The sequence below is a fragment of the Pelobates fuscus genome, chromosome 4 (genome assembly GCF_036172605.1).
Source record: "Pelobates fuscus isolate aPelFus1 chromosome 4, aPelFus1.pri, whole genome shotgun sequence".
NCBI classification, from domain to species: Eukaryota; Metazoa; Chordata; class Amphibia; order Anura; family Pelobatidae; genus Pelobates; species Pelobates fuscus.
The window spans coordinates 196,502,763-196,529,392 of NC_086320.1; the positions used below are offsets into that span (position 1 = coordinate 196,502,763).

At 41.2% G+C, this 26,630-nt stretch overlaps 1 protein-coding gene across 1 annotated transcript in view; it reads left to right on the forward strand.

Annotated features, from left to right (window-relative positions):
- CDH18 (cadherin 18) overlaps window positions 1–26,630 on the forward strand; it is a 696,504-nt gene that overhangs the window by 626,099 nt on the left and 43,775 nt on the right. The window contains exons 9-10 of the mRNA XM_063451839.1: window positions 6,219–6,355; window positions 15,690–15,808. Of these exons, the coding sequence (XP_063307909.1) occupies window positions 6,219–6,355; window positions 15,690–15,808 (256 nt within the window). The remainder of the gene's footprint in view (window positions 1–6,218; window positions 6,356–15,689; window positions 15,809–26,630) is intronic.

Genomic DNA, 26,630 nt, shown 5'->3' on the forward strand with positions numbered 1-26,630 from the left:
TACCCTCTCCAGGGGCCGGCCGGGGTCCTCTCTTCTCGCCGCGCGCGGTCCTGCTCCTGCACGAGCCGCGCGCGGCTCAGCCTACGATATGATCAGTCAGGCGGGCAGTGACCGCGAGAAGCGGTCACGTGTCCCGCCCGACACTAAGAGCGCGCCGCGCGTCTCGGGCGCGCTCTTAAAGGGACAGTGGGAGACTAAATTAGAATCAGTCTCCCATTGGCCCCTGTCAGGCCACATTCCCCATACACTCACGTTTTGGGGGCGTGGATATGACAGGGGCCAATCAAGTGAACCTTAGGGTATTTATACTCACCTGTTTCCCTTGCTCCTTGCCCTATCGTGGTTTCTGTCCAGTTTCCCTTTAGTGCTTGTATCGTTCAGTTGGTTTTTTGGTGCTTGACCTTGGCTTTGTTCCTGACTCCGCTCTCTCTTTATCCTTGCTTGCTTATCCGCTGTTTTGTCCTCTGTGTACCAGTCCTCGGCTTGTTCTACGTTACGCTGTCTCTCTGTTCCCTTGACCTCGGCTTGTTCTAGACTCTGTCTTGCTTATTCTCGTCAAGTCCGGCCATTCTAAGGTCCGGTAAGACGACCCCTGGTTTCTTGTCTCCTGACTATCTGTACTATTCCTGCGTGTTGGGGTATATTACCGTGACAGACACACAGTCCAGGGAGCATAAGTCCTTCCAAGGACTCTCCCCACCGAATCCTCCACGTAGCTGGAACAAGGTGCGGAGCAGTGATTATAGCTCTTCCCCTCCCAGTAACTAGACGACACATAGTTCTGGGAGTACAACTGATTTTAATGAGCCAAACTCTGCCTTTTATGCACAGACCACAGCAGGGGGTCTCCACTGTATTAAGCACAAGTCCCTTCCATGGAATCTCTGGGCCTGGGAGATAGTTGTGTTAAAGAATAGTAAGCTAATTATCTCCCAGGAACAGAGAGGCAAACACAAAAACATAACACATAAAAATACCCCAAAACATCATAAAAATATAAAATAACCCTCCAAATAGCGCTCAGATTCATGAAGTGTAGGGGAAATGCCACCGTGTTAAAATTCTGACCGGCCACACTCGTGGTCCTATGCCCCAAATAGTTTCAGGGCGTTTGGTGCTTTTGCCTGTCAACTTTCTGGAGGTCCTTCGGCTGAAATATAGAGTGCTTCATCTGGCACTTAGATAGTGTTTGTTCCCCTTAATCTCAGGCACCTTCCCTCCAAAAAGCGCTATCCTGACGGATTTCAAAGTGGTTCAAAACAGTGAACCAAGTTGTCTGGGAACCGCACCTCATGCCGAAAACAGTTCCATAACATTTGCGGCTAAGTCCCGCTGAGGTGACTGGGAACCCACGAAGTCCTCATGCCCAAATTAGTTCCATAGCGGTCGAGGCTAAGTACTGCTGAGGACTATTTGTAGGTTTGGTTCATGTGAGGGCCACCAGAGAGCTAGTGTCCAGTTCCATTTGCATGAAGAGAAAGTACCGAACCAGGGAAAGCAACTAATGGCGGCTTGGCAAGGTAACTCCCAAACAGTGTCCCAGACCTGGACCATAGTCAGTGGGCAGGAGGCCGGCTTCCACACTACTCCAGGAGTCCATGGCAAATGTACATGGGAGGGAGCGTTTGTCACAATACTATTCAAACTTCTACTGGATTTAGGGAGGATCTGCACTCTATTCAGCGGTCAATCAGAACTAAGAGAAAAATTGCAAACTTGCCCCTGGACAATCATTCAACACCAGCTTTAGCATAAACCTTGTGGGTGTATTACACTGTTCAACCTTGTGTGACCAGATACATAGATTATTGCACATTTATTGAATCAATTTTATTGTATTGCTTTTACATATATTATATATATGTTCTACATGTAGATAGCATGTAAAATATTTACAGTGCTTCTCCCTTTTTTCAGTTTGCTTAGTTGTTGTGTAGTGAGTCACATATCTTTGCAGAACATGCTTTGCAAAAGGAGTCTATATTTAGTTTTTATAAAAAATGTTTTGCTCCCTCATGGGTACATACTATATTTACTTGTCTCTCTTGTAATTCTTAGTATTGTCCGGCATAGTTTCTTTGGAACTAAACGAATTAGAAGGAATGTGAAAATTGGCTATTTGAAGAAGTGACCTGAATTTAAAGCATTATAAATGTATTCATCATTGAATAATGTGTTTTGTATATATCCTGGAGTGTTATTTCCTTTCACTTTAATCTGCTTAAGAATTTTTTTTCAAGGTTAATAAAATAGGTTGTACATTATAGAAAACTTCATATACCATATAATATTTGTCTTCAGCCATTCCCAGATTGCGTCGTTATGTAACAATTTCAGTTCTCATTGTGTTCATCTTTCTTTTTCAAGAATCAAGGGCAGTATACTACAGCTATTTAGTCCCATAGTCAGTTCAGTGACAATACCAGCTCTATAAAAAAAACTGTTGCTTCTGCAAAATCTCTTAAAAAGCCTACATTGAAATAGTTTTTCTACCATTAATATAAACATTAAAGGCAATAATATGGTTACAAACTTGATTAAATCAAACAAAAATAAAAACTAGAACGTCACATTTGACTATACTTGTTCTATGCTACCATTTTTACAGATTGTTTAAAAAAGCAATATTTGCAGTTTTTGAAAAAATAAATATCCTAAACCAAGACTAGAAATGACTTAATTAGTAAATGTAGTAAATGTGTGTGTTCTACATAAATTAAGAGCCATTACCTTAATATATCAAAAATGTTTAAATTAAATGCATTTATGACTATAACTAATTATGTTGCTGTATTCTATTGTATGCTTTTTATGAATAATCTACATATCGTTACTACTTTTCCAACAGGAGGGTATCAAAAGCAGGATTTTTTTTTTTTCTGTAGAACAATACATTCCACTTTTGACTGATCTGTATATGTAATGATGCATATGATGTTTACTTAATGATCTAGTAGAACATTTGATGCTGCAATACACTGCTCTTGAATGCTCTATGTTGCAACACAGAAAAAAATGTAAAAAACATAACTCTTGGAAGGCGCTTCCATTAGGTCCATTGAGCAAAGGTCTGTTAGCAGGGCTGCCAAACTGTGTGGGGTTGTAAACAGAAATTATCAGCCTTGCACTGTAAGGTTTAGCTCAATCCAGGAGCTTGAGTGGGCAAAAGGGGGCAGCAGTTGTCAACCTTATAATAAGCTGAGCTCCTGGGTGTACATTCCTGGCACCTTAACAACTACAATAGGTAGTTGTGCTTGGGGTATTCCTTTAATAAAAATTTTTTAAAAAGCACCCACTGGACCCCAATATTTCTGTCTAGAGTCTAGACTTGCAGCAAGAAAATTAATAATTAGGCACAGGAGATGGTCATTCTCAAGAGCCCCTTTAATTATTATGAACCTCATAAGACCCAATGAATGCTCAATCTCATGGGTCCATAATAAAAATATGGGGCTTCTGCTTGCTGCTAGTGGATTGAAGATGGGGCCTCCACTTGAGACCCCACCTAACATTATTAGGGCCCAGGGAACTCCACTACTTTATATAATAATTATATATTTAATAATTTAATAATGTTGAGTCAGAGAAAGCTCTGTGTGTGAATGTGTCAATATATCAATAGCAAAGGTTAATTCTTATTTAAATATATAGGTGATAAGCAGATGTTAAGCTGTCAGAAATGCAGTTCTTCAATTATGAAGCATAGCAGCTGCTGCTAAACTATATTGACAAAGTGGTAAACCAGGCAATAATCAATCATTAAATATCAGTTAATTGCAGCGTCTATACTATATGAGAGTAGATAACTTTAAAAGCAGCCAGTAATTCCCTAAGTGGGGCACTGCAAGCCTGTATGCTATAATATTTGGTTATTTGATGGGTTGAAAGAGGCAGTTATAAGGAAATATGTATTAACCTTTTATATTGACCTGCTCATGCTGATGTTGTAGTCTTCTGCTAGCAATTTCACAGAAGCATTCCTGATATAACCAATATGGTCAGGTGTGAAATGAATCCTTCTGAAAATGCATGGTAATCGCATGCAAGGCCTGGGGGATCCAGACACATTTGAAAAGAAGAGAAAACAACAAAAGGGCATCTTAAAGCAGTTAAACTGAATTGTTTTGTAAGTCTACAGAATACTAAATTATTTTTAAAATGTATTTCTGCCTTGGTATTTTTTCCTATATCTACACGTTTACCCAAGACCCCCTAAAAAATACAGTTTGTAGTAATTGATCTATCCTATTTATTTTTCGGTTTGCCTGTCTGCCTATTTGTCCATTCATCCTTTCATCTATTGATCCATGCATCTTTCTTGTTGCTTATCTATACAGTATCAGTCTGAATTCTGGATGTACATTCTTGAAACTAAGTTGTTCAGATGTGTATGATTTTAGCTCTAATAATATAATTGTAATGTATTTGAATTAATATTTAAAATATATTAACATATAATGAAAACCAAATCAAATTTGTTGCAGTCTTATTTACAAAGTAGATATAAATAAATAGTGGAAGTCCACTCAGCCCTTCATCCAGGAATCCAGGGTGTTCCACTGGACAAGTCCCAGTACCAGAATGGACCAAATATGAAATTGTTAATTGTAGAAAATAATCCAGGCACTCCAACAAATTCCAAAATATAGGCAATTTTATTAGAACCAGAAGCGACACAGCAACGTTTCAACCCCTCAGGGTCTTTTACAAAGTAGTCCATAAAGAATATTCAATTTTGTCAAAACATGTGTCTAATTATAGAAGTCTATAAACACTAAAAAAATATGTCACATCACTTGTCACTTGTCTTTTTGTGCTTCTCGATGCCTACCTGCCTATTTTAGTAGGTCCTTATCCCACCAGTTTTCTTTGTGACTCTTTGGCACAATACCATCCTTTTGTGATGGTCTAACTCCCAGAATACTTAGGTTGTTATCCTTTCCTGTCCCATGCAACCATAGTACATTCTCTTCTTGTCAGGTGTCTAATCTTTCACAAATTGGAGACAGAGGGCCTTATGAAATAAACCATTACAGGCTCTTTCGAATCAACCTGGGGCCTGTGATGCACATAACTTGTAATATGTATCCTCATGAGGACTATCAAGTGTGACTTGTTCTGTTGCATTGTCACTGTAGAAATACTTTTACAGCATCAAATTCACCTTGTGTAGTCCAGGGATTTTTAGTCCAGTCGTAGTCTGCATATTGTATGGAATGTTGACTGTCCAGCTGAGCCCAGTTTATATGTTTGACTGTAGACTACCCAAGACTGTACTTCATTCCAGTTCTACCATGCCTTCTTTAAGTTTTTTTCACATTACCTACTATAGTCTTCCTACTTTATATCACTACTGAGACTTAACCTCCACTGCACATGGCAAATAGTGTGTGACTATACATTAATTTATGATATCAGAAACCTGTGCAATTCTTTATCATGGCCCATGCCTTGTTGCATTAAAATTATGTATTTGGTATTCTAGAAAAACCAATTAGTTTTCCCTGTATAAACCTTACTTTTGACATGGAGAAATCCTTTTGTGGCATTAGTGCTTTTTCTAGTATTTTTTTATGATTCTTTGGTTTTAGTTGGACTTTTCCAGTAGTTATCGCTCTCTGAGGTTTCTCAGTTGTTGTAACCTCCGATTTCTGTGTATTCAAGTCAATTTCCTCTTCTAGTCCACATAGTCCAGTTTGGTCTTGCCTGAAATAGTCTTATAATGGATGGTTCCACCCACCTATAGCTATTGACGTTTTGAGATATTTTTGGTGTACCTTTGTGAAGAAGATTTTAACTCCAATCAGATTCACCTGGGGACATTTTTTTGTTTTCCTTCATTTATGTATAACAATTTACTTTTATTAGCCTTGGTGCTACAGTCCTTTAATACTATACCAAAAAGGTCATTGTTAGTTAGCAAACGTATTCATTTAATATATTGATATTACATAAATAAATAAATAAATATGAATTAAAGTCTAATTAAAAATACTTTATGTAGAATATTTACAAGTAAGTTTTATGTACGATTTATATTGGTATAACACTCATGTTATTAAATCACACATTACTGAAACTTTAATATAAGTGAGTGAATCTTGTATCATTGTGTATGACAAACTACTGGAGTTACTAGAGAGATTGTGATCGCTGAAAAAAAAATATTCTGAATTATGGATGCAAAAGTCTTTATTCTTTCTCCCTTGCCAATATAGATATTTCATTGAAACCAATTTACGAGAAGGCAAAGAATTTGAAATAGACACAAATAATGGAGCAATAAGGACAGCAACACACCTTGATCGAGAAGAAAACCCATGGTATAACATTACAGTAACTGCTGCTGAGACAGGTAGATATGAATTATATGAATGTATGAATAATGTTTTATTACATCTACAGTTAAGGCTAAATATGATTAAAATAACTCAATACTAAATTTTGTCCATTTTCACTTAATGTATGCTTCTAAATCAACAGATCTTTTTGTATTAGAGACCCTTGGTATGATGCCTAGCATTTACACTTGAAAGAGAATATGCTTACATATAAGATAAGGAACAACAAAGTCTAAAAACCACACATCTGTTAATAGCTTTATATAAAGTAGTAATAATCCGAGCTTGAAAAAAGGCAAAACATACTCTAATGTTTGCTCTTCAGCGAAATGTGCCTTTGTAATTGTTATGCAAAACATAAATATAAACTCATACCATTTGATAGAAGAGATCAATATAATATTAAAATTAGTGAGTGCATGTCAACCCAAATAAGACATTGCAGAATATGCAGATGGTATAACAGAACCAAAACAAAAACTAGAATGTGCTTGTTGTAATTTAACCCCTTAACACCGCAGCCAAATGTACAAGTTGTGAACAGAACAAAACGTAAACTAATTCACCTCTTTCATATAATTCACCTCTTTCATATTAAATGCATCCCCCCTTATTATATATCATTTTATTCAGGGGAAACAGGGCTTTCATTTAACATCAAATATTTAGGTATTGAACATAATTTAATATAAAAAATATATAAAAAAATGGGAGAAAAAAAGAATGTTTTAATTTTTTTTAGTTCTATGTGACATTTTAACTGTGGATGTCAAAATACTGTTTGCTTTTACTGCAATACAATACACATATTTGTATTCAGCGATGTCTCACGTGTAAAACAGTACCCCCTATGTACAGGTTTTATGGTGTTTTGGGAAGTTACAGGGTCAAATATAGCGTGTTACATTTGAAATTGAAATTCGCCAGATTGGTTACGTTGCCTTTGAGACTGTATAGTAGCCCAGGAATTAAATTTACACCCATAATGGCATACCATTTGCAATAGTAGACAACCCAAGGTATTGCAAATGGGGTATGTCCAGTCTTTTTTAGTAGCCATTTGGTCACAAACACTGGCCAAAGTTAGCGTTAGTATTTGTTTGTGTGTGAAAAATGCAAAAAACGCCAATTTTGGCCAGTGTTTGTGACTAAGTGGCTACTAAAAAAGTCTGGACAAACCCCATTTGCAATACCTTGGGTTGTCTACTATTGCAAATGGTATGCCATCATAGGGGTAATTTTCATTCTTGGGCTACCATAGGGTCACAAAGGCAACGTAAGCAATCTGGCGAATTTTAATGTGAAAAAAATGAAACACAAGCCTTATATTTGACGCTGTAACTTTTGAAAACACCATAAAACCTGTACATGTGGGGTACTGTTGTACTCGGGAGACTTCGTTCAACACAAATATTTGTATTTCAAAACAGTAAAAAGTATTGCAGCAATAATATCGTCCGTGTAAGTGCTGTTTGTGCGTGAAAAATGCAGAAAACGTCACTTTTACTGGCGATATCATCGTTGTAATACATTTTACTGTTTTGAAACACTAATATCTGTGTTCAGCAAAGTCTCCCGAGTAAAACAGTACCCCCCATGTACAGGTTTTATGGTGTCTTGGAAAGTTATAGGGTTAAATATAGTGCTAGCAAATTAAATTCCCTATACTTTCGGCATGGGTTGTCAGGCAGGTCCCGCTAATTGTAATTAATTAGGATACCTAATTATGTAAAATTATTACATAAATATATGTGTAGAATTAATATATGTATATATATATATATACATATGTGTATATATACGTATATATATATATATATAATTTTTTTTTTAATATTTTTATTTATATATAGGTATATATATAGTAAATCCAAATAAGATAGCACTCCCAGGACTTGTAAATCAGAAGATAAAACTTAACTTTTAATTCTCTTGAAAAAAATCGACGTTTCAGTCTGTTAACCACAGACTTTCATCAGGACTAATGTACAAACTATAAAAACACATATATATACAAATATACATATTAGCAATCAACTTACCCACCACCGAGATAATTGCATCTCCCTGTCAGCTCGGTCCGGGTAAGTTGATTGCTAATATGTATATTTGTATATATATGTGTTTTTATAGTTTGTACATTAGTCCTGATGAAAGTCTGTGGTTAACAGACTGAAACGTAGATTTTTTCAAGAGAATTAAAAGTTACGTTTTATCTTCTGATTTACAAGTCCTGGGAGTGCTATCTTATTTGGATTTTCTGTATTTTGCTGGACAAGCACCGGGCATTTATACTTTGTGAGTGGAGTGCAAGATTATTTTTCTCTTGGTATATATATAGTGATATATACGTATATATTTATCTATATAGATATATATATTATGATATATATATTATTTTGTTCTACGTGTATTTTGATATAAATATATATATTAATATCACAATACAGTTAGAACGAAATAACACACATCTATATATTTTTTTAATTATTTATTTTGAAATATTTTTTTAATTTTATTTTTTACGTGTTTACATATATATTTTTTATATTATATATAAATATATATATATATATATATAACAATAATTATATATATATTTAATCAGTATCAGTCTACGTGTAATTTGATATTAATATATATATATATATATATATATATATATATATATATATATTAATATTTAAATACACGTCGTGCATGTGTAAATGTGTGTGTGTGTGTGTGTGTATGTGTATATATATATATATACTTAGATCATATATATATGATATATATGATCTAAGTATATTTTATTTGTAACTGTAATTTTTTTAATTTATTTTTTTAACTAATATTTTATTTTTTTCACAGGACAGGGGGCAGAGACAATGTCAGCCAGTGATTTCACATCACTGGCTGACACACAGGATCAGTGATCACAGTGACTGCCTGTCACTGTGATCACCTCCTGCAGATTGGGGAATTGACCACAGGGGGGAGTGCCTGGGTGGTACAAGCACTCCCCCCTTCCAATCTGCAGGGGGATCATTGTGCCAGTTACATGTGTCAGCCAATAGGCTGACACATGTAACACTGATCGCAGTGACAGGCTGTCACTGCGATCAGAGCGCTCTGAGATCGCAGTGACAGCCTGTCACTGCGATCTCAGACTTAGCAGATCGCGGTCACTGACCCCAGGGGGACTGCCTGGGGGGCCAGGTAAGTCCCCCGACCGCGATCTGCAGAAGGGGAAAGCCGCCGGCCACATGTGTCAGCCGATTTGAAATCGTCTGACACATGCTGAATACTGGTCGCAGTGACAGCCTGTCACTGCGATCAGAGACTGCAGATCTCGGTCACCGGCCACAGGGGAGATTGCCTGGGGGGCCAGGCATCCCCCCCGACTGCGATCTGTAGCGGGCGATTAGCGCCCGCCACGTGGGCGGCCATTATGGCGAGGACGTACTATTACGCCCGCCGGCATTTAGAGCCGGCTCCTGCAGGGCGTAATAGTACGTCCTCCGGATTTAAAGGGTTAAAGGAACAATATAGAGTCAGGAGCACAAACATGTATTCCTGATCCTTTTGTTTTAAAACCACCAACTAACTCCCCTGACAGTGTTTACAGAAAAAAGCCTGAAGGGAATGATTTTACTCTAAGCTGTTGTTGTTCTGGTGACTATAGTGTCCATTTAAGGGTTTACCTTTATGTGTCTTTAAATGTATATCAAAGGTCAACAAAAAGGGAACAAAAATGCACCAATCAATGTACTGCAGAATAAAATGCATTTCCCCACCATTTGGTTCAGAGATCAAGTGAGAAAAGTAACTAATATCAGGAAACATATTATATATATATATATATATATATATATATATTTATATATATATAGCAAAAAAAATGAACCTCTTGCACTCATACTAAAAATAAGTTTTAAGTACCCGGTGCCAAGTCACAATAATATAATAATATCAAAAAAATACCGTCACTCTAGGCTTTGTTCATCCGATTTATTTGTGGTTAATCCAGAGATGTCAACGTTTCAACTCCCGATCGGATTAACCACAAATAAATTGGATGAACAAAGCCTAGAGTGCCGGTATTTTTATATAGACCATAAGAGGCCATTTCCTCCTCTAGTTTTTAGAGGAGGAAAACAAGAAAAAAATATTCTGAATTAAATGGTGTACTAAACTATTTAATAAACTATATCAGAATAATATTTCAACCATGTAAAGTTAACAGCATTCAACAGTGGCATTAAGAACACTGGTACAGTTTACACACAGATACACACACACAGACATACTCACAGGTACACATTGACACTCACAACTACACACACAGATACACATACCTACACATACACACACTGGCACACACAGATACACATACCTACACAGATACACACACACATATTGACACACAGATACAGACACACATACATACACATTGGCAAACACACACTGAAACACACACATAGATACATACACACACTGACACACACTCACCTAAACATACACGCTGACACATAAATTGCAGTTGAGATATAATTAACCACCCCCTGTTTCAATACCTTTTGCTGTTGGGAGGTGAATTCCTGGTGCTGGCTGAGGCTGATGGGATGGGAGTCTGCCTGCAGAGCTTTTTCTCCTCCCTCCTCCTCTCTCAGCCTGCCTTCAGTCCTCCCAGCCTGCGTGGTCAGTAAGCTGGAAGGAAGTAACAGATAGTCATTTCCTCTCAGCACTCTCTGCTTGGGAAGGGCTCAGTATCGGCTCTCTGCAGCCTTCCCTCCTTCATGCCGCTCGCTCTCAGTATGCATTCACTCCATAAGACGCACAGACATTTCCCCTTTCTTTTGAGGAGGAAAAAAGTGCGTCTTATGGAGCGAAAAATACGGTATATATATATATATATATACATGTCTCCATTTTATCCCTGTATTGTTCACTTCTCATTTGAGCTGTGAATAAAGTGAAACAAATCAACATTTAGTGGTTAACCCCAATTGTCCTTTGCATGAGTCATTTTTTTCATGATTAGTCTATATTGGGGCTCGGAAATCGAAAATTCCAAAAATCACCCACTTGGCCCAAATTTTAAGAGTTTGCAATTGAGAGCAAAATTAATCTCCAAGTCTATCTGAAACCAACTGAGAGATTTTCCTGCTAAAACAGTAGATGTTGTTCAGTGATGATCAAGCAGTCTGAGAATTCCCCCAGCTGAGCATGATTGCTTAGCCTTGCTAATATAAAGGAATTTAAAGAGATTTATGCAGTGCTCATTTTTATTACTGCATACTGCTCATCTATCAGTATGGGACATTAAATATTACCCCAGCTGACAGAGGAGAGTCATGGATACCAGGTCTTCCTTCGGATTTAACCATGTGCACACCAGGTTCCAGCTGTGAGGATGTAAAGAGACTTAAAAGCTGTAAGCAGCACTTACTTTAAGCTCTGCATACAGCTCAACTGTTTGTTTGGGGCAGTGGTGGATCCAGAGCCTGATCTCGGGAGGGGCACTTGTAGATTATATAAAGAAATAATCCATGCACAATAACCACTACAGCTCTGTGTAGTGGTTATGGTACAAGGAGTGCCAGGACCTCATCCCAGAGTAAGTAGTCAAACCATTTAAGAACAGTTTGGCAACTTACCCGGGTTCTGCTGGGATATGGGCTGTATTAGGGAAGAGGAGCAGTGGTGTGTGTGAGTGGTGCAATGTGTGAGGGGTGCAATATGTGTGAAAGGTTCAGTGTGTGTGTATGGCCTGAGGGGAGAGACTGGGGCGTGCTTACATCAAAATGCTTGTTCGTCCTATGCTGTCCTAACGGCAATTAAGCCCACTTTGTAAAAGATGGCATGGTATATCCTAATGTTTTTAAGACGTTAAGGACTAATGACAGCCTATACCAGACATAGACAATCTTCGGCACCCCAGATGTTTTGGACTATACCTCCCATGATTTTTTGCCAGCATTATAGGTGTAAGAGCATTATGTGGGATGTAGTCCACAACATCTGGATTGTTGAAGGCTGCCTACTGTCAGGATTATATTGATCCAGCACGCAGAATAGTATCACACCCTAGAACTAAGGGCCTTAGAATGGCCGGACTTAACGTACCCAAGAATAGTCAGAAAACTAGCCGAGGTCAGGGACACAGAATGAGACACAGCAATAAGGAAAAGCCAAAAGTCAAGGGTACCAGAAATCAGGGAAGTCAAAATGAAGCCAAAGTAAAAAAACAGAAAAACACGATGAGGAACACACTCTCGGATAACCATCTAAGGGAAACCACAATAGGGTAATAAGCTAAGGAATATGTGAGTTTAAATAACCCTCTTGCAGATCTGATTGGCTGTACCTAGCCCTTCACCCCCAAAACGTGCGTGTGCGTCTTTTGTGTGACGTCACCCGCACTTCGATGTCGTCTTTACCGTGGACGGACGTGGGGCGAAATAATTGTGTGGGTTTGCAGCGGGCGAAGTGCACCGACATGCCACAAAAGTCCGGCATCAGGGCACTCCCCTCAATCTTCAGAAAGTAATTATCTCCGTTTTTGCCACTCGGAGACGAAGGATGCGTGACAACTACCCTATGCTTATACTATTTTTTTTATATATTTCTTTATTTTAGTTGTGCCAGTTAGAATAACATGCTTGTAAAGCCACGACAGCTGTATCAAGCTCAATAATAACAGTATACCACATCAACATGGCATACAGAGTGACAGTCCAATTTTAAAAATTAAGAGTATGAATCAGGCTAATTATGTGTGTCCAGACTACGTTCACCATAAATTTAATAATCTGTTAACTTGTCTTAGTCAAAAAGGCTATGAACTTTAGAACACCCCAGTGACCCCCTGAGACAACATACCAAATTAAAGTAGAATGTGGCAATGCAAGCACAGTGAGAGTTAAGTCATAAAGGTTAGTGCAGGGAAACCGCGTCTCAAGACTACGATAAATGTTACCCTATGATAGTTGGGAAAGAGATTAATGTGTGAAGAATAAAAAAAAAACAATGATTGATACAGAGGGCATGTGGAAACCAGTTAGGATGGGTTGAATTTCACAGCTCTAAGAGGTATATGTGGGTCAGGACCCGGGTGTTGTAAGGAGCTGCTTCTATGGTCCGTAAGAGTGAGTTCCCCCCAGAGACACCCACAGTAAGCAATTAAGAAACTGAGAGGTACACTTAAGTGAATTTGGCCTTGAGTAGTAGTAGTAGTAAACACGTTGAAACAAATGTATTAGACTTGCATATGGTTATCAGAGAGTCTGAATGAGTGTCTGCTCAGCTGATTTCAGCCAGTGGTTTAGCATGGGTCTGCTGTAATCTTGCTCTCCATAGGCGTTATGGCCCCTTTGTGGCAATCGGGGAGGTACTGCAGGCCAGGCTGGGATGCTGGAGCGATGTTTCATGTCGGGACCCATCCTCTTGAGTAGACGCGAGGGTAGGTGTGTGAGGGCTGCTCACCTTCGGTTGCTTCAGTGTTGCATGTGCCGGTTTAAGGTGTCTCCGGCTCCTCTGCTCGTCCAGGACCGGAACCCGTGCTCCATGTTGGTCCATGTGTGGCAGGACTGAGGATTTATGTTGCTTCTTTATAGCAGCCTTTCACATGTATCGAGCAAGCCCGTGCCAGCTATCTGCTTGTGGTGAGTTGATTGAGGAGGGAGCGTCGGTCTTACCCCTAGCACGGGTAACTTGACACTTGGTCGCCGCCATTTTAGATTCGGTTCCTAGGCTTTGGGTTGTCCTGGCTGTATTTCTGAGTCCTGGCATCACCAGATTAATAGGGACCTTAGGGTGCGGACCAGGATCACCCCCGCCAGTCCAAGGAGTGGGAACGGGGCCAGGTCCACCCAGCCTCATGCTTTTGGTATGGCCCTGTTAGGCAGGATAGTAGGGCGGGCCGTCCACTCCACTCACCGCCTGAGTAGGCCTCATCTTGGGTGATGGGGATCACCTCACCAAGGGACTAAAACAAACTCTGCAAGCCTCACCTCGGAACAGGTATGCCTCCCTGCAATGTACAGCAGCTAGTGATGTCCCGAACTGTTCGCCGGGAACCGTTCGCCGCCGAACATAGCTTGTTTGTGGCGAACGCGGCGGGCAAACATATGCAATGGTCGGTCCGCCCCCTATTTGTCATGGAGGTGGGAGGGACTGGGAGGTAGGGTCTGCTGCTGATTGGCTGGAATGTGTCTGCTGACTGTGAGGTACAGGGTCAAAGTTTACTCAATGATGACAAATAGGGGGCGGACCGACCATCGCATATGTTTGGCCGCCGCATTCGCCACAAACAAGCTATGTTCGCTGGCGAACGGTTCCTGGCGAACAGTTCGGGACATCACTAACTGCAGCTGCCAGTCATCACATTGGTACAAAATCTGTATTTATAGGCTTTAATTGGGAAAGGTTGCAGTAGCAGCTCTCTTGTGCTGTACAGCATGGCGGTCCAGCCCCGCCCCCGCCTATACTGTTTTAACAATCTGAACTTATACTTGACATATTGAAATATAATCATTACATCTTTCTTGTAGAACTGTAAACAAATATATAGATTAAAATGTGTTGTACTTACATGGAGTGCTTATGTGTCATCCATACATTTTGTGAATAAGAGGTCCACTAAATGGGCAATATTTTATTTGAAAACTCTTTGGGCATTACTAATATCTCTGCCCTTAACCCATGATTAATAATGTAAAATATTTTTTAACAATCCTCCACTCTTTTTACTGTGTCTAAAATATTTGCAGAGGGCGACTAGACACAGTTCCACCAGTTCCTTCTTCCAGGGCATCTCCAATTTCTTGGCTTATTTTATGATCTAACTATTTTTACTAAGTTTGGTGCCAAGATGATAGGGCACTAGACTATAGTCCCAGAGTTTGACTCTACCCACTTAACACCATGTAATTAACCCCTGACCCAAAGAAACATAATTCCCTATTCAACACCATAAGCCTGTAGACACATGTATTTTTAACCCTGCTCACACCCGTTTTGCAACATTGGTGATGTGAATCCCTATTTAAATGTTTGTTTGCAGTGTTTACTTTGAGCTCTGCAAACAGGACATTGCTCAGGCAGGCGCCCGTAATTATGGCCCCTATCTGACAGATGGGAATCCCAGGAATCATGTGATACCAAATTTATCTTTTCAATGTTTTTCATTTTTATAATGTGTGGCATAACTCACTTTAAAGTTTCAATATAAGCATAATATATAAAAATAAATAAAACAGGTACTTTAAAAGATAAATCATATGTCAAAGCTAAAAAAAAAAATAAGCAGTAATTGTATGTAAAATGATTAGGTAATTAAAATGCTTTCTTTTTGTTTTTTAGATAATCCTTCACTTGCAAGTTATGTTTCGGTTCTCATCAAAGTTTTAGATGTCAATGACAACCCCCCACACATCGTAATTGAAGATATCGTTGTTTGTGAAAATGGCAGATCTGGTCAGGTATAAGATACATTATTTCTGTTCCACATTTGTATGCATCAGCATAATCTCAAGGCACATGTGGCTCTTTCATAAGCACAGAAGGAACTGTCAAATTGACATAGGTGCTAAATGACTCATGTTCATGTGAAGTATCCAAAATTGCCTAATTGGAAAATCCTGAATATCAGCTTTGAAAATAAATTCATTATAACAGTGTGTAATAACAGATTAGTAGAATGACTGTGTTATCTATATTTGCTGTAGATATGATTTACCGCAGCTACAAATTGATTTTATATTGATTTCCCAAAAGTGTGCCTTGTTTGCCAAAATGTAATGAATGTAAACATAACTTATATTATATTTTGTGATTTATTGTCCTGGGGTCTAAATTGGTACATTGGATTTGAAAATTTAAACAGCATGGGCTTTAATGACGTTAGGAAGTAAGGACATGTCATAATGTCAATGCCCCCCGAATCCTCCTGAATTATATTTACCTTGCTGGATCCAATCAGGAGAAGGACTGCCTGACAACTGCAGCCAATCCCACCGATCTGATTCATGTGATTGTGATGATACTGTGATCATATGACTTGGATCAGCTGCATTGCAAGATTAGATGCAGGGGACTGATTTGGTTGCCAGGCAGATCACCAAACAAATAAATTATAAACTAACACAATAACCTTTTAAGACCGGAGGGTGTACTATTACGCCCTATTTTAAGAGGCTCTAAACGCCGCCGGGCGTAATAGTGCGCCCTCCATTTTTTTGTTACTTGCCCGGCACATCCGACGTCCTGGGACCCCCCCGGCCATGTGAGAGTGAGGTACTTGCGAGGACCTCACAAACACATGGCCGGGTTAGCTGGCTCAGGCATTGCCAGCAGGGGGACTAACTGTAATGACAGTTAGTCCCCCTGCTGGCTGAATTCAAATAAAATTAAATTAAAGTTAATCAGTGTAAAAAAAAAAAAAAATAATATACTCATATATATATAATCTAAGTATATATATACATATATTAATTCTACACATATATTTATGTAATATTTTTACATAATTAGGTATCTTAATTAATTACAATTAGCGGGACCTGCATGACAACCCATGCTGAAATTAAAGGGAAATTAATTTGCTAGCACTATAGTTAACCGTATAACTTTCCAAGACACCATAAAACCTGTACATGGGGGGTACTTTTTTACTCGGGAGACTTCGCTGAACAGAAATATTAGTGTTTAAAAACAGTAAAATGTATTACAACGATGATATCGCCAGTAAAAGTGACATTTTTTTGCATTTTTCACGCACAAACAGCACTTACACGGACGATATTATTGCTGCAATACTTTTTACTGTTTTGAAACACAAATATTTGTGTTCAGCGAAGTCTCCCGAGTACAACAGTACCCCTCATGTACAGGTTTTATAGTGTTTTCAAAAGTTACAGCGTCAAATATAAGGCTTGTGTTTCATTTTTTTCACATTAAAATTCGCCAGATTGGTTACGTTGCCTTTGAGACCCTATGGTAGCCCAAGAATGAAAATTACCCCTATGATGGCATACCATTTGCAATAGTAGACAACCCAAGGTATTGCAAACGGGGTATGTCCAGTCTTTTTTAGTAGCCACTTAGTCACAAACACTGGCCAAAATTGGCGTTTTTTGCATTTTTCACACAGAAATACTAACGCTAACTTTGGCCAGTGTTTGTGATCAAATGGCTACTAAAAAAGACTGGACATACCCCATTTGCAATACCTTGGGTTGTCTACTATTGCAAATGGTATGCCATTATGGGTGTACATTTTATTCCTGGGCTACTATACAGTCCCAAAGGCAACGTAACCAATCTGGCGAATTTCAATTTCAAATGCAACGTGCTATATTTGACCCTGTATTTTCCCAAAACACCATAAAACCTGTACATAGGGGGTACTGTTTACACGTGAGACTTTGCTGAATACAAATATGTGTATTTTATTGCAGTAAAAGCAAACAGTATTATGACATTGACAGTTAAAATGTCATGTAGAACTAAAAAAATAACAACATTTCTTATTGTCTCCCATTTTTTTCATATTAAATTATGTTGCATAGCTAAATATTTGATATTAAATGAAAGCCATGTTTCCCCTGAATAAAATGATACATAATAAGAGGGGGCCCACTGTAGCGGAGAGCTGATTTCTCGCAGCTATTCTCCACTTTAGATCCAAGGAGGGCTCAGGAACAAGTCATTAGTAAATCCACAGCAGAGTTTCCAGCAGGTAAAAAGGTACAGCAAAATCCCCACAGCACTCCCAATAACTGGACGACACACAGTTTCAGGAGTAGAACTAGCAATCGTTTATTCCAAGGTTTCTTATAAAGCCTGCTCCCATGCAAGGGAGGGAACTACAGTAATTATGACAGTAACCAATGCAGTGCTTGTTACCTCCCACACATCTCCTCCCCTCAGAGTGAGTCATAATCCCCTTAACTTGTACAGTACTTTACCCCAAACTTGGATGTACCCCTAAACCATCACATATCCTTAATATTAGGGTACCGCTAGGTAGCCCTGATCTGGGTGAATATAATATCCAAAATTCACCCAGATCGGACCAGTGGTTCGGCAGTTACAGGCAGGTGAAGTTTGACCGACCGCACACGAGTTGGTATCCGAAAAGGGTTCCATGAGAATGGGCCCTGCGGTCGGTCTCCGTTCGGCAGTTAAAACAAACATTTATAATTGCCATCCATACTTTAATTCACTTAGATAGTGATTCCCGCATTTGGTACTTTGTAACTACCGAATGGGGATTCGTTAGGTCTCTCCGTTCGGCAGTTACGGAGCTCTGGAGATCTCAGCGGTGTTTGGTTGTTTGAGTGTCCGATTTGAGTTCCAGACACTCGACGACAAAACACCGCTGAGATTTTCATGCGTAAGATGGCCGCCGCCACGTGTACGCATGCCGAATGGCGGCCACCCAGACACACTGTTAATGAGCCGGTTAACTTGCGGTTTGGAGAGAATGTGAACCTTAATTGCTGGCACACTTCTCTCCGGGGTGGTCTCTCCGTTCGGTAGTTTCCATAAGTATATAGTACGGATGGAAACTACCGAATAACATACAATTCACATATTACATAGGCGAATAGCAATTTCAACATAGGTAAAAATATAAGGAATACAGTCACACAGGCATTTTGCAGGACAGGCTTACTGCGTTCTGCTACACTGCTCCCCCTTGCCCACAAGCCGGCATACACAGTCTGATCCCACACGGATCGGCTTGGGGATGACCGGGGTGCTCACGGATTATTTCTCCAGATCAGTTTGTCGTGACAACCCGTCGGCGTTTCCATTTTGCTTACCCGGGCGGTATTGAATGTTAAAGTCAAAGGGCTGCAGCGCCAAACTCCAGCGCAGCAGCCTGGCATTGTCCCCAGCCACCCGGTTCAGCCAGACCAACGGGTTGTGATCCGTGAGCAAAGAAAAAGCCTGTCCATACAAATAGGGTTGTAATTTCTTCAAGGCCCACACCACAGCCAGGCATTCCTTCTCGATGGCGGCGTAGCTTACTTCCCGGGGTAAAAGTTTGCGACTGATGTAAGCCACTGGATGTTCTCCGCCATCGGCCCCGACTTGGCTCAATACTGCCCCCAATCCAAACATAGAAGCGTCTGTGTGAACAAGAAAACGTTTAGTTGGATTGGGAGCGGCCAAGACAGGGGCATTAACAAGTGCATCTTTCAAGTGTTGGAATGCCTGCTCACACTCCGGGGTCCAGGTTACTTGGCGGGGAAGGTTTTTACGTGTCAGGTCAGTGAGGGGTTTGGCCAGGGCACTATAATTGGGCACAAACTTCCGGTAATACCCTGCTGTCCCTAGGAAGGCTAACACCTGGGTTTTAGTTTTCGGGGTAGGCCACTGTGATACTGCCTCTACTTTGTCTGGTTCCGGCTTTTGCTTACCACAGCCTACTCTGTGGCCCAGGTACTGTACCTCGGCCATCCCAATGCTACATTTCGCTGGTTTTAGGGTCAAACCAGCCTCCCTGATCCTGTCTAGAACCGCTCCTATATGGGCCAAGTGTTCCTGCCAGGTATCGCTAAATATGGCAATATCATCGAGATATGCGCAGGTATAGTCTTGGAACCCATCTAGGAGGCGGTCCACCATCCGCTGGAAGGTAGCCGGCGCGTTTTTCATCCCAAACGGCATGACCTTAAATTGGTACAGGCCGAATGGGGTGACAAAGGCGGACTTAGGGATGGCGTCCGGGGCCAAGGGAATCTGCCAATACCCTTTACACAAATCAATAGTGGTAAGGTATTGACCCCTGGCCATCCGGTCCAGCAACTCATCTATCCTAGGCATCGGGTATGCATCGGATACGGTCTTCTCATTCAATCTCCTGTAGTCCACGCAAAAACGGGTCGTGCCGTCCCGCTTTGGTACGAGGACTACTGGAGAGGCCCAGGGGCTATCTGAGGGCTCAATGACTCCTAACTGTATCATCTCTTCAATCTCTTTGCGCATATTCTCCCGTACCGCTTCAGGGATGCGGTATGGAGTCTGGCGCATGGGAAGTTGACCAGGGGTTTCTACTCGGTGGGTAGCCAGAGGGGTGTATCCAGGTACATTAGAAAAGGTCTCCTGCTTTTCTTGCAGAAGTTGTTGTACCTCGATACGCTCCTGTGGGCTCAACCGATCCCCCAGTACAACTGCTCCTAAATCTCCAGCCAGCTGTCCGTCTTCTAACAGATCGGGGAGGGGTAGGCTGTCGCCTTCTTCAGAGGTGGGGGCGCAGATAGCGGTCACCTCCTCTGATCGTTCTTGGTAAGGCTTCAGCATGTTCACATGGATCATGCGTCGCCCCCCATTCCCTGCGCAGTGGCCAATTATATAAGTGGTGTCACATCGTTGTTCTACCACTTTATAAGGGCCTTGCCAGGCGGCCTGTAGCTTATCGTGTCGGACAGGTTTTAAAATTAAAACTTTCTGTCCGACCTGAAAACTGCGGTCCCTGGCGCCTCTATCGTACCAGGTGCGTTGACGCGTCTGAGCTGCCTGTAGGTTTTCCTTTACCGTCTTTGTGAGTGCTTCCAGGCGATCTCGGAGGGCCAACACATATGGTACAATAGGGGTGCCGTCAGCGCTACGGTCTTCCTCCCAGTGTTCTCTAATCAAGTCCAGGGGCCCCCTTACTCTCCTCCCGAATAGCAGTTCAAAGGGGGAAAATCCCGTAGATTCCTGCGGCACCTCCCTGTAAGCAAACAGAAAGTGCGGCAGGAATTTTTCCCAGTCTCGGTGAGTCTCTGCGAAGGTTCGGAGCATCTGTTTTAAGGTGCCATTGAACCGTTCGCAGAGCCCATTAGTCTGGGGGTGGTACGGAGCACTAATTATGGGCTTAATTTTACAGAACTTCCAGAGCTGTTGGGTGACCTCTGCCGTGAACTGAGTGCCCTGATCCGAGATGATCTCCCTGGGTAACCCCATCCGGGAGAAAATCTGCATCAGCGCCTCAGCCACCGTCTCTGCATGTATATTAGTTAAGGCTACCGCCTCGGGGTAGCGAGTGGCGTAGTCCACTACGGTCAAAATTTACCGTTTGCCCGATGGGCTAGGCTTCCGGAAGGGGCCTACAATGTCTACTGCAACCCTATGAAAGGGTTCCTCAATTATGGGTAGGGGGTGCAGCTTCGCCTTACGCTTATCCCCTCTCTTTCCTACCCTCTGGCACGTATCACAGGTATTACAATACCTGCGCACCTCCTGGCTAATCCCTGGCCAGAAGAAACTTTGGGTCAGCCGATATCTGGTACGGCTGACCCCCAAATGTCCGGATAGCGGAATATCGTGCGCTATCCGGAGTAATTCGGTTCGGTACCTCTGAGGTACCACCAGCTGTCTTGCAGTAATAGGGTCTGACCCAGCTATCTCTTTACTCGTTTCCCGGTATAATAGCTGCCTGTCCCATACAAATCTTTCCCCCTCCGCCCCCGGTTGGATAGAGGTGACCTTGTCTCGGTATACTTGTAAGGTAGGGTCAGTGATCACCTCGGCTACAAACTCGTCAGGAGGGGCCCAAGGGATACAGTCTAGGGAAGGGGAGGAATCTCTTACCTGGACCTCCGGCAGTGCGTTGTTGTGTTGGGTGCGGGCCTGTTGCCTGGTGACTACTGGGTGTGCTTCCTCAGTAGTTTGTGGTTCAAATGCGGAAGTGAGTTTGTCCAGATCATTCCCTAGGACCACCTCAGCAGGTAATTGCGGCATTAGTCCCACTTCCACATTCCCAAACCCCGCACCCCAATGCAAGTGTACCCTGGCTGTGTCTAGCCGATACACGGCTCCCCCTGCAACCCTGACAGCCACAGTCTTATTCAGTTTGGCTTTGTCCGAAACCAAATGACTTTGCACCAGGGTGATGGTGGCTCCCGAGTCTCTGAGCCCCTGCATAGGCTTCCCTTCCAGATACACGGTCTGCCTATGGTGCTGTCGATTATCCGCCTGTGCTTGTAAGGGGTTGGCCTCATGCAGCACTTCCCACTGTTCTACAGTCGTGACTGGAACGGCAGAGCTGTAGGGAAGTGGTACCTCGTCCTGGTAGTGATGCGCTGCTGCTCTCGGTGGTGGTGGTGGAGGCCCTGGTCGGATCCAGGTGGTGCGGTCTCTAGACTGCGGACAATCTCGTTGGAAATGTCCCCACTTCTGGCATCGGTGGCATTGCACAGAAGCAGGTGTGCGGTATCTCTGCTGCGCTGCTGCTGGTGCTGGTGGAGGGAGTTGTCTTGGTGGGGGTTGAGGGTTAGGAGAGAAGGAATTCCCCCCTAGTGGCCTCATGACAGGTTTGGTACTCACTGCCTTGGTTTGTCTGCGAGCGTCCATAAAATCATCTGCCTTTTTGGCAGCCTCGGTGAGGGTGGTGGGGTTACGATCCCTCACCCATTCGTGTAGTTCTGAGGATATCCCCTCATAAAACTGCTCCAACAGCAGCATTTGTAACAAGTCCTCCATGGACCGCGCTTTACTCGACTGCATCCACCCAAGAGCTGCCCTTTCTAGTCGGCAAGCCCACTCTGCGTGCGAATCTTTGTCCGCCTTTTTCAATTCCCTGAAGCGTCTCCGGTATGCCTCTGCTGTTATTGCATACCGGGGCAGGATAATTTCTTTTACCCGGCTATAGTTCCTAATTTCAATATCAGGCACAGTGCGGTAAGCTTCAGCTGCCCTTCCTGACAGCCGTCCTGCTAATATGGGTACCCACTCTTCCCTTGGTATGTTATGCAGCGTACACAGTCTCTCAAAGTCTTGGAGGAAGGCATCTATATCCTCCTCTGCTTCCACATACGTTTTAAAAGCTTGATAGGGAATTTTAGGCTTACCCTCTTGTGTCACAGCTCCTGCTGCACTTCTTTCCGGTGTTTGTGGTCTCCTGTTTCTCATCACAAACTCCTGCACCTCTGTCATTGTTTTAGAGATGATCTCTGTTGGTGGGTTTTCCCCATAAAAGGCCAGTCTGAATTGTAAATGCCTTTGGAACTCCTCCTGTTCTGTTTCAGGTCTTTGTTCCGTGACCTGGACCTCTTCTGCTCTGTACTCTGCCATTACTTCGGTGATAAGCGTTGCTTTGGATTTGCTGCTGGCAGAAACACCTTTCGCTTCCAGAAGGTCTTTCAATGTGGTTCTCTTTAGCGTAGAAAGGTCAATCTCCATTAATCCTTGTTCCTCTGTGAGTCTGGATCCCAGCGCTGCCAACCAATGTAGCGGAGAGCTGATTTCTCGCAGCTATTCTCCACTTTAGATCCAAGGAGGGCTCAGGAACAAGTCATTAGTAAATCCACAGCAGAGTTTCCAGCAGGTAAAAAGGTACAGCAAAATCCCCACAGCACTCCCAATAACTGGACGACACACAGTTTCAGGAGTAGAACTAGCAATCGTTTATTCCAAGGTTTCTTATAAAGCCTGCTCCCATGCAAGGGAGGGAACTACAGTAATTATGACAGTAACCAATGCAGTGCTTGTTACCTCCCACACATCTCCTCCCTTCAGAGTGAGTCATAATCCCCTTAACTTGTACAGTACTTTACCCCAAACTTGGATGTACCCCTAAACCATCACATATCCTTAATATTAGGGTACCGCTAGGTAGCCCTGATCTGGGTGAATATAATATCCAAAATTCACCCAGATCGGACCAGTGGTTCGGCAGTTACAGGCAGGTGAAGTTTGACCGACTGCACACGAGTTGGTATCCGAAAAGGGTTCCATGAGAATGGGCCCTGCGGTCGGTCTCCGTTCGGCAGTTAAAACAAACATTTATAATTGCCATCCATACTTTAATTCACCTAGATAGTGATTCCCGCATTCGGTACTTTGTAACTACCGAATGGGGATTCGTTAGGTCTTTCCGTTCGGCAGTTACGGAGCTCTGGAGATCTCAGCGGTGTTTGGTTGTTTGAGTGTCCGATTTGAGTTCCAGACACTCGACGACAAAACACCGCTGAGATTTTCATGCGTAAGATGGCCGCCGCCACGTGTACGCATGCCGAATGGCGGCCACCCAGACACACTGTTAATGAGCCGGTTAACTTGCGGTTTGGAGAGAATGTGAACCTTAATTGCTGGCACACTTCTCTCCGGGGTGGTCTCTCCGTTCGGTAGTTTCCATAAGTATATAGTACGGATGGAAACTACCGAATAACATACAATTCACATATTACATAGGCGAATAGCAATTTCAACATAGGTAAAAATATAAGGAATACAGTCACACAGGCATTTTGCAGGACAGGCTTACTGCGTTCCGCTACACCCACTTAATATGAAAGAGGTGAATTACGGTTAGACAGACATATAGCGCAAATGCCAGGTTTTGTTTACGTTTTGTTTTGTTGACGTGTACATTTTGCTCAGTCCTTAACCCCTTAACGCCGTTACGGCGTTCTATGCCGTTGCGGCTTTAAAGGGCTTTAAAGCCGTTGCGGCGGCATAGAACGCCGTAACGGCTTGCAGCCCCAGGAGGTACTGTGTACTCACCTCCGCCGCGATCCTCTTCTGGGGGGCTGCCTGAGAGCCCAGGCAGCCCCCCTCCGGCAAATGAGGCCCCCGGGGGCCATGTGATCGCTCTCAAAGAGCGATCACATGGCCCCCTATAGCTGGTTATGGATCTGCCAGCAGGGGGACTGTCTAAAATATTAGGCAGTCCCCCTGCTGGTAGGTAGTGTAAAAAAAAAATATTAAAATGTTATAAAATAAATTAAATGCCTTTTTATATATATAATATGTATATATATTAATGTAATTATGTAATTATACGTATATATATATAATATATAAATACGTAATGTATTTTAATATTAATATTAGTATATATATATTAGTATTAAAATACACTTAGAATGACGTTACATATATATAATATGTATATATATTATATATATAATAGATCTACATATATATATTATATATATATACATATAATTACAATAATAAATAAAATAATTAAATAAATAAAATATTGAAACAAAATGTAAAATAAATTATATATTCATATGTAATTTCATTCTAACTGTATTTTGTTATTAATATATATATATTGGAAACAGAATACACTTATAATGACATTCTATATATATCTATCTATATATAAAATACAAATAACCGCAAATATATATATAGAGATAAATACATATAATTACATAAAGGATTAGTATACACGTAGAATTTATATACCTATAAATGCATATATATTAAAATTCTACGTGTATATTTAAGTAATTTTTTAACATAATTATGTCATTTGATTAATTAAAATTTGATTGACATGCTTGACAACACAGGGAGAAAGTGCAGAGAATTTAATTCGCAAGCACTATATTTGACCCTGTAACTCTCCAAGACACCATAAAACCTGTATATAGGGGGTACTGTTTTACTCGGGAGACTTCGCTGAACTCAAATATTAGTGTTTAAAACTGGTAAATTGTATTACAACGATGATATTTTAAGTAAAAGTGACGTTTTTTGCATGTTTTACAAACAAACGGCACTTTTATGGACTATATTATTGTTGTACAATGTTTTACTGTTTTAAAACACTAATATTTGTGTTTAGTGAAATCTCCCGAGAATAACAGTACCCCCCATGTACAGGTTTTATGGTGTCTTGGAAAGTTAGAGAGTCACATATAAGGCTTGCATTTCATTTTTTTGACATTGGAATTTGCCAGATTAGTTATGTTGCTTTGAGACCGTATGGTAGCCCAGGAATAAGAATTACCCCCATGATGGCATACCATTTGCAAAAGTAGACAACCCAAGGTATTGCAAATGGGGTATGTCCAGTCATTTTTAGTAGCCACTTGGTCACAAACACTGGCCAAATATTAGTTTTTTGCTTTTTTCACACAAAAACAAATATGAACGCTAACTTTGGCCAGTGTTTGTGACTAAGTGGCTACTAAAAAAGACTAAACATACCCCACGTTCAATACCTTGGGTTGTCTACTTTTTAAAATGGTGTGCCATTATGGGGGTAATTCTCATTCCTGGGCTACCACACCGTCTCAAAGGTAACATTACTAATCTGCAAATTTCAATTTGAAAATGGAACGTTCTATATTTGACCCTGTAACTTTCCAAAACACCATAAAACCTGTTAATGGGGGGTACTGTTGTACTCGTGAGATATCGCTGATTACAAATATGTGCATTTTGTTGCAGTAAAACCTATTTTATGACATTTACAGCTAAAATGTGAGGCGGAACTACAAATTAAAAAAAGAATTAAAATTTCTCTGTTTTTTTTTATTTTATTCATAATAAATTGTTTCATATACAAAT